Raw genomic sequence first — 8249 nt, 5'->3', positions numbered from 1 at the left:
GTCCTTTAAAATGACTGCATTGTTAGGTTTCTGTTAATGTGCTTGATTGCTAAATACAAATTGAGAACTGTCTGTCTTCTTGTCATAGCTGGCTGAATCACCAGGATTAAAAGAGGATTTTAATGCCCATTGAAATCAGATTAAGATCAGCAACTTGCAATAAGCAGCAGTGATGAGAGATGTATTGATGGCAGGAGGTTAGCTCTGTTTTACATTTTACAGTTACATCTAGTCTTGACAGTAACACACTCTGGGCACAACATGCCAAGAGCTAACTCCACGCTGCTCTAAGCAGGAGTGGGAGGTAGGGAGTGTCCTACATGAACATGAAAAGCAAACGAAATGGAAGAGCCATTGCCTCACCTTCCAGATATATGCATTGCAGTCACTTGAGCCACTGACCAGGAACTGGTCGTCTGGGCTGGTGCTGGATTTGATGTAAAAACTTGAATTCTGGTGCCCACTGAAAACTGCCACTGTGAGGAGAAAAGAAAATAAAATTCTCAATGCACAGCTGTGGAGTGGGTTATACAAGCAGGGCTGATCTTCCAGGCTTTTCCTGCCTAGCCACATATCCTGGAGAAAGTGGTTGCACTGCTCCCTTGCTCTGGGGCTCTGGGGCAGGAAGTCTTTATTATTCAGCTGGAGCCTTTTAGGCTTCCGTAACCAAGCAGGTTTACCTGACCAGCTCTCTCCACAGCATTAGGAAGCAGTGGCAGCTTCAATAAAGCTTGAGCTTCACCCATGTCATGCGCAGGCTGAGACATGACGTGGGCTGCCCCGCTACTCTGGTGAAGGGTCCTTGTCTCTTCCCCGCTCAGCCAGCAGCACCAGCCCTGCTACATTTAACAGGGGTAATTGCACAGAAAGCATAGTGAGGGCCTTCTTCCACCCAGGCTGCAATGAAATAATAGAATCATAGAATGGTTTGGGTTGGAAGGGATCTTAAAGATCATCTAGTCCCTTGCCACAGGCAGGGACAGCTCCCACTAGACCAGGTTGCTCCAAGCCCTATCCAACCTGGTCTCAAACGCTTCCTGGAGCTTCCTGCTCCTTCTTCCCCCTGCCATGTTTCATCAACAAAACCTGCATCGTGTCAGCCACTCGCCAGCTGCCTATATTTAAAGTCTCAAAGTGTTTGCTGAAGCCTTGGAACCACCCCCCCAAATGGCTGCGGTTTCCCGGGCTGCCAGGACCGGAGGAGCCTTTGAAAACCTGTGAGAGCCCAAAAGACCCCTCGGTTCCTCCCCTCAGCGCAGCGGTCACCGGCCAGCAAGCCACCTCCTCATCCTGACTCGCCGGGAAGCCCTGTTCCAGGGAGGAATTCCTCACCTCCCCCTGCATCCCGAGGCTGCCGGCGTGGGAAGAGGCCGAGCGGCGGGCAGGGCTGCCCTCTGCGGGAGCCATCCCACCCCGCCAGGCTGCCTGCCTGAAGAGCAGGCAGCAGGACACGTTGTTCCTTTGGTTTCAGTTAACCGAGAGACTGCAAGAAAGGCAATGGGAACTAAATCGTGTGCCTTGTCTGGAGTGCATCTAAAAAGTTTTGCCACTTTCTGAGAAGTGAAAAAAACAGCTCAGAGTACCAAAATCTGTGGGGCTGTCTTATCAACATGCAGGTCACAGATTCAGAGCTGAAGGAACCTAAAAAGCTGAAGCATCTCCACAAAATGCTGGGGATTCTTTCTCCCAGAATTTGTGGTGAAAAGCTCAATTTAAAAGACACCTTAAAATACCTGATTATGACCATTTTACATAGATTCATATCTAGAAGCTTGAAAAAGTCAGAGACTGCCAGTAAGCAGAATATTCAGATTTGCTTCAGGTGGGTAGCAGCTGGACAACCAGCCATTCCTGTTATCACCAGATAACATGTTGACTACCCTTAGCAGCAATCTGGGTGAACCAGTATCTGCACATAAGTAAGTTTTTGTGCTGCTAATTTTATGTGGATGGCTTGACACAAAGTATGAACAGGCCTTGTAACAGCTGCCTGCTCTCCAGGGAGCTTCAGCCGTAAGAAGGTGGAATAGGTTTCCTCAGCATTCAAGCTGGTCTCTGCAAGACACAGGGAGAAACTTGCCTTTCTCTGCTCTGTAACATCTATTTTTTGCAGCTATTAGTAGTGATCTACTCTAGGTGATCCTGCTCTAGCAGGGAAGTTGGACTATGATCTTCAGAGGTCCCTTCCAACCCTGACCACTCTGTGACTGTTTCCACCGATATCATACTTACCTGGAGTGGTCCTTAAACTTGTCATATTGAACATGTAGATACAGTCATCAGTGCAATTGGCGAACAGATTAGCACCAGAGGAATCCAAAACCAGGCTGGAATATCCTGTAGACAAAGAGAAAATTGCTTCATAAGTAACAATTGCACAAAAAACATTTTGGAGAATAGGCATTCTCAAAGAAATGCCTAGAGAGGGAAATTTGGAAAGGAACCTCTATCAGAGTGTCACTGGGAAGTTCATTTGCTTCACAGAGCACTTGCTGGTTGGTGAAGGAAAGTTTCTAGAATAACATCTACATTTTCTCATGAGGATTCAGGGTGGTATTTAGAGAGGAATCACTTTCAGAGCAGGCAAACAATTTGTTTAATAATTCCAAGTGGATAACAGGAATAACCAATTGCAGAAAAAGAGATTAAAAATAAATAGAAACCCTCATGTGGTGGTAGAATAAGCCATTTTCTGGTTTGCTAGTGATTTAACTTCAAGAAAAATCTTTCTCTGCAAGCAAATTATTTCACAACCAGCTCCTTGAGGATTTCCCTCATGTTCTTGGGTCTGACACTGACCATTACCACATCAAGACAGTTGATTAGATGAGTCATCAGGAATTACTGTGTTGCATCAGAGCAGTGTAAGGCATTAAAATACAAATAAGCAGAGCAACACAAACAAGAGCACTACTGTTTTTGATAACAAACAGCTTCAAGTATCGCTCAACTCTGGAAGTTTACTATGTAAAAACACAGTTTGTCTGTCAGCTTTGCAAGATAAAATGCAACAAAAGAGTTCAATCTGATTTCTGCTCATGCATCAAAATTACTAGCTAAATTCTAATAGAGAGCTCTATTATTCTCTCATCTCCATTTCTGAAAATGCACTGCTGAAGCTTATGCAAGTTTTTATCATTGGTGCAATGATGCAAAAGTGGGGCACTTTCACTCTTCAGCTTGAAAATTTGGTATTAGCAATCAAAATAACCTGCTGAGTTTGTCAGTCTGCTCAATAAATAGGCTAAAAAGATAAGAGATGGCACTGTCAGTACTTGTTGAATTCACTTTGCACTTCAAAAAATAAATCCTCCGAGAAGTTACCAAGTTTGCGAGTGCTAGTCCCAGGGTAGCAGAAAGACTTGAAAGGCACTGGGTCCTGACGGTGAGCAGCATAGTTCTTGCGCAGGTCCCACACTTTGATCACGCTGAAAGAGAAAAGCACAAGTGTCTTCAACTTCAAAATTCCTTTTGCAATGCTGACAGAACCTTCTAACAGCACAGGAAGACAGGCTGCTCCTTACTGAGGCGTGTCCAGTGCTAAAGAACACAACTGAGCAGAACCAGAGCAAGAGATGTGCCAAGAGCAAAAGTGCTCTGCTGGGTATGGATGAGGAAGCAGCACTATCTTCTGTAACACAACGTACAACAAGAGTCTGCAAGACAACGTTCTTCAACTAGTAAAAGGAAACACAAGGATTCCTTTATACTTGTAGTTTTAAAAATAGTCCAAGTTTTTTCTTGCTGTCCAGGAGCAAGCCTTTCTCAGGAGAGCCATTCACAGGAGAATCAATCTTATCGGCCTCAGAGAGGCTCTGAGCACCTAGAACCTGCTTAAGAATAAAGTACTGAGAAGGTAATCTCCATGCTGAGCAATGAGACAGCTTGCTTGAGCTCCAAGATGCTGCAATGGATCTGGCACCTAAAATAATGGATCTTTTGTAACTCAAGGCAACATTTTCTCAAGCACGCCTACAAATATGCAGGCACCAACCACCCACTTACATCCCAAAACAGCCCACTACCCAACAATAGTCTGTTTATTTGTGGTCCCATAGGTCCATGAGAATAGAAATGAGAACTGCTCTTGTTCTGCCCCATAGCTAAGACACTAAAATGAACATTTACTACATATGCACAATTTGTCCAATCTCCAGTAAGGAAGAAAAGCAGCATTTAGCTTTGTAAATGCAAGCTGGCAGTGTAGCTCTGCTGATTCTACCTAATAGTAAGTTTAGCCTTCTGGGCCACTGAATCTTAGAAGAAAAAATCTCCTAATATTTTTGTGTCACTAAGAACACCCAGAATAGACAGAAAAGCAGGCATTCTCCCTCCTTACCCATCAACAGCTCCTGCAGAAATAAGAGTGTGCTCATCCTGAAGCAGCACCACAGTTACACTCTGCTGGAAATCCTTAAAAAGGAACAAAAAAACAAACCACAAATTTTATTTTCTTTCAAGGTCAGCAAGATCTTGCTGCTTAGTTCAAGGCCAAGTGAATATGAAGAAAACCTCCTCCTAGCCAGGTAGGAGAACCTGGAAATACCAGATGCCATTTAGATAACAACAATCCTTCAAACACTCCCACAACTGAAATTGCCCCAAGTGGTGTTTGGTCAGCAGTTTCAGATTATACCTTTCAGGTCAGAAATAAGAGAGCTGCCTACATCACCAGGTTTAATAGATTAAATAAGACCAGGTCTTACTTCAGCAAGGCAGTAATATGTGTGTCAAATTAGAAGGAAAAAAATAAAGGAAAAATTTTGCATCCTTCCCTATCTCCCCCCTCAAAAAAGGAATGCTGGCCACTCCTTTATTCTCTTGATAAAGAGATCTATTTTCACATGGCATTTGCACAAAGGTGGCTTTGATGGCACATGGATTGTTAGACAACTAAACAACATCTAAAATTAGCCATAGCAGGTGACCACGCCAAAAAAAACTACCTTTGCAAAGATAAATGGAAGAATTTGCCACATTCAAGCCAAATTTTTATCACTATAATGATTTAGGAAGACTTCTATGAATAACATTGTCCTCGGAAGAGAGGCCTACATTTAATTTGTTCCTCAGATACATACCACCATGGGGGCAAGTCCTCTTAGATTCTGTCTCTTCTTCTTTGGTTTGGAAGGAGTCTGCTTGTCAACTACATTGTGTGCTCCACTGATTTGATTCACCTGCCTATAAAATCCATCTGAAAGAAATCAAAGACGTCTCACTTAGTTTCTATGCAATTTTGCTATCAGCTTAATAAAACAGACAACTTTGGAAAAGTTCTAAAAAGTGGCTGAGAATAACCTTTAAAATAATGAATGTATTCTGGAAATAAAAATTTTTTGTTGCATACAAAACCAATGAGAAGAACAGTGTAGAAAACAGGAGCATATATTGCAAAAAATTGCAGAGGTCAACATAGCACGGACATTGAAACTCAAACTGGTCTATGCAGGCTGCCTTTGGAAATTGTTACCCCTTGGTCTGGTCTTCAGCATGCATCCTGATCTGGAGCACTCAACCCATCTCATCTCGAGCAGAACTGCACTCACAAGAAGCCATCCAGTGCTTTTCCACTCTATTTTATTATTTTCTATTTAGCTTTTTGTCTGCAAGTTCTCACTTTCTGAAACTTACTGCTTTGCTAGAGTAAAGTTACTTTTCTACCTTTTTTCCCCTATACTTTCTACCTCCTTTCCTCCCTCTCATGAGTCTGAAGAGCCAGGGAACAGACAAAAGAGTGAGACATGTTCTGCCAGCACAGCTGGGACAGAGCAGAAAACGAGGAAGAGGCATAAGGACATGACCTGACCAGTGAAGGAAAAGCTGCAGGAAAAAGAATGAGAGGAGCAGAACAAGCTCACCCTGCATTTAGTAGGTGTTCCCACAACATATTCAATTCCCAGCTCTCAAAAGCTTCCTTCCTTCTACACTTTCTGACTTCGTTCCTACTCTGGCAGGAGCTTTTCCAGCCTTGCTTCACCCATCTGGATGGCTCTTACCTGAGCACTCTCACCCAGCTCATCTATCTCTGTGTTGTCCCACACAGGGATGTATTCTATACCCCCTTATCTCCTTACCAATACACAGGGTATTATCAGGTGGGCATGCTTATTGTGCTACACATCTGTGACTCTTACACAATGGAAGAATGTATTATACATAGAAGAAATATCTATTCCATCCTTTTGCTGTACAAAAGCAGGATACTGTTATCTGACACTTCTCTTACTAAAATATTGCCTACAATGTAATCTAAAGCATTAGTCCAAGAAGTACATCTGAGTACTATCTTTACATGAGATACTGAGCTTTTTTGATACGTATCTGGAGGCTGAGTTACCTTTCTTGTTGCATCTGGTATCCCAAACCATGATGTTTCCATCTCTGCCTCCTGTACAGAAGACAGCTAAGAGAGAAGAAGAGTGCTATTAGCTTCCAAAAGTGTTAATTTAATTAACTGAACAAATGCAGTACAATGACATCTATGTGCCTCTGGCTCTTCTGCCCCAACACTCGGGATGCCAGTCCTAGAAATACAAAACCCAGGTCCGTGTTCTGCCATTCTTTTTGACAAGTTTCCTTACCCTTCCTAGTCTTTTTTAACTACTACTCTACAGAAACCTGCTTATAAAAAGAATAATTACACATTTACTTAGGGAAGTGGTAGGTATCATATCTTAAACTTGCCCAAGGTCAGAAAGGTGCAGATGTTAGCGTCAGGTAACTGTGAAGTTCCAAAAAGTTAGTTTTTCTTCACTGGCTGGTTCATCACTCAGTTGGCCTGTGCTGTTTGTAACTGCCAGATTCCAAAGCCCTTTTTTAGCCCCCAAAGTACCAATGTGCTAGGGAGAAAGAAGACAGAGAAAACAAACGGGAATATCAACATTTACCTTTCTCAGATCTAGAAAAAGCAACTGACTTGAGGCTACACTGGTGACCTTTGCATATGCCAAGCAGCTCGCTGGCTCTCACATCCCACACCTTGGCTGTCTGATCTCCTGAAGCAGTGACCTTCAGAGGCAAAACCAAAAAGCTTTAGTCATTTTCTGCATATAGTTGCTAAAGCAGGAGAAATAAAGTTAGATGGCAAAAGATTGCTTACAATCTTGTGTTCCCCTGGTACCCAGGCAAGGTCAAATACAGCATTTGAGTGAGCCTGCCATTCTAAAAAGACAACAAAAACCAAGATTAGTTCAGTGCATTGTAGCGTGATATTTTGCAGAAGCCTAGAGAACATTAGGCACTGAAATCAGAAAACCTGTGAACAGCTTGCCCTAGGCAACACAAAACAATTCACCTACTTCTGCTGTTGTAAGAGCACACTAATGCTGCTGCTTTGTAAAGAGTCAGCAACATGTATGTAAGGAGTTAAGCATTGCCCACGTTTATGTTCAAACCACTTGCAAAAAGCTTTGATTCCAGTAAATCATTTACTTGTCACATCAAACACGTTCTACGTAATATTTACCTTTAAAGATGAGTTTGCTGGTAGTTTGAGCTTCAGTATCATACAGTCTAACAAACCCTTCTTCGTTTGCAACTGCCAGTACGTGCTCCAAATTCGGGGCTGGAAAGAAATCGAAACATATTTGTGTATTATGTAGCTCATTCATCATAATGACCCTGCTCTTTGTGAAGGGTCACAGACACTTCAAACAAGGGACACAGCTAATAGATCGCTGTGAAAGAAGCAGCATTTACACAGCAGTTTAAATGTTCATGATGCAGAAATAATGGTAAGCATTTTTCCTTGGTGTTCCATTCAGCAACTACTACACATGGGCAATCAAATGGCTCCAGGAGTAACTTTTGAGTTCTCTTTCACCAGCTCTGACCTTTCTCCACTTCGTTTTCTGTGTCTGTGCTACCTGATCTCTACACCTCCAGTACCTCCTATGGATCTGAGTTGGAAAAGCAGGAAGCTGCCTTGGATAAAGGTGTAAGCCCACAGCAAAAGCACAGGGCTGCAAATGAAAAAGCTTTGTCCTAAAGATGCAGGAAACTCCTTGCTTTCTCCGCTCTTGTTTATCATGGGAAAAGGCAACATACCTATTTCATACATCCACCTCTCTGATTTCTGCCTTCTATCCTTCATTCTATTGTCTTTTATACATTTTTAACAGAGCCAAATGTTTCACCTACGTGGCCTAGCACTGTCACCAAGGGGATGCACACCATTACCGGCTCCCTTACAAGAAGAAACCCCGAAACCAAGCAATCAGAGACGTGAAAGAACCCCCCAACCCCAC

At 42.9% G+C, this 8249-nt stretch overlaps 2 protein-coding genes across 2 annotated transcripts in view; one reads left to right on the top strand and one right to left on the bottom strand.

Moving 5' to 3' along the window:
* The window catches only part of DTL (denticleless E3 ubiquitin protein ligase homolog (Drosophila)), a 17722-nt gene extending 10106 nt beyond the window's left edge, over positions 1–7616 (bottom strand). Inside the window, exons 1-9 of the mRNA XM_009994791.1 lie at positions 7469–7616; positions 7103–7164; positions 6891–7011; positions 6341–6406; positions 5082–5197; positions 4340–4413; positions 3325–3428; positions 2233–2337; positions 364–476 (exon numbers count right to left, since the gene is read on the bottom strand). Coding sequence (XP_009993093.1) covers positions 364–476; positions 2233–2337; positions 3325–3428; positions 4340–4413; positions 5082–5197; positions 6341–6406; positions 6891–7011; positions 7103–7164; positions 7469–7616 — 909 coding nt within the window. The remainder of the gene's footprint in view (positions 1–363; positions 477–2232; positions 2338–3324; positions 3429–4339; positions 4414–5081; positions 5198–6340; positions 6407–6890; positions 7012–7102; positions 7165–7468) is intronic.
* Positions 7617–7778: 162 nt separating this feature from the next.
* Positions 7779–8249, top strand: part of INTS7 (integrator complex subunit 7) — a 25005-nt gene continuing 24534 nt past the window's right edge. Inside the window, exon 1 of the mRNA XM_009994790.1 lies at positions 7779–7905. Coding sequence (XP_009993092.1) covers positions 7779–7905 — 127 coding nt within the window. The remainder of the gene's footprint in view (positions 7906–8249) is intronic.

This window comes from Chaetura pelagica, unplaced genomic scaffold (genome assembly GCF_000747805.2).
Source record: "Chaetura pelagica isolate M959 unplaced genomic scaffold, ChaPel_1.0 scaffold2, whole genome shotgun sequence".
Classification (NCBI taxonomy): Eukaryota; Metazoa; Chordata; class Aves; order Apodiformes; family Apodidae; genus Chaetura; species Chaetura pelagica.
Note: the sequence above shows the minus strand (reverse complement) of the source record. Positions and strands in the feature narration are given on the sequence as shown.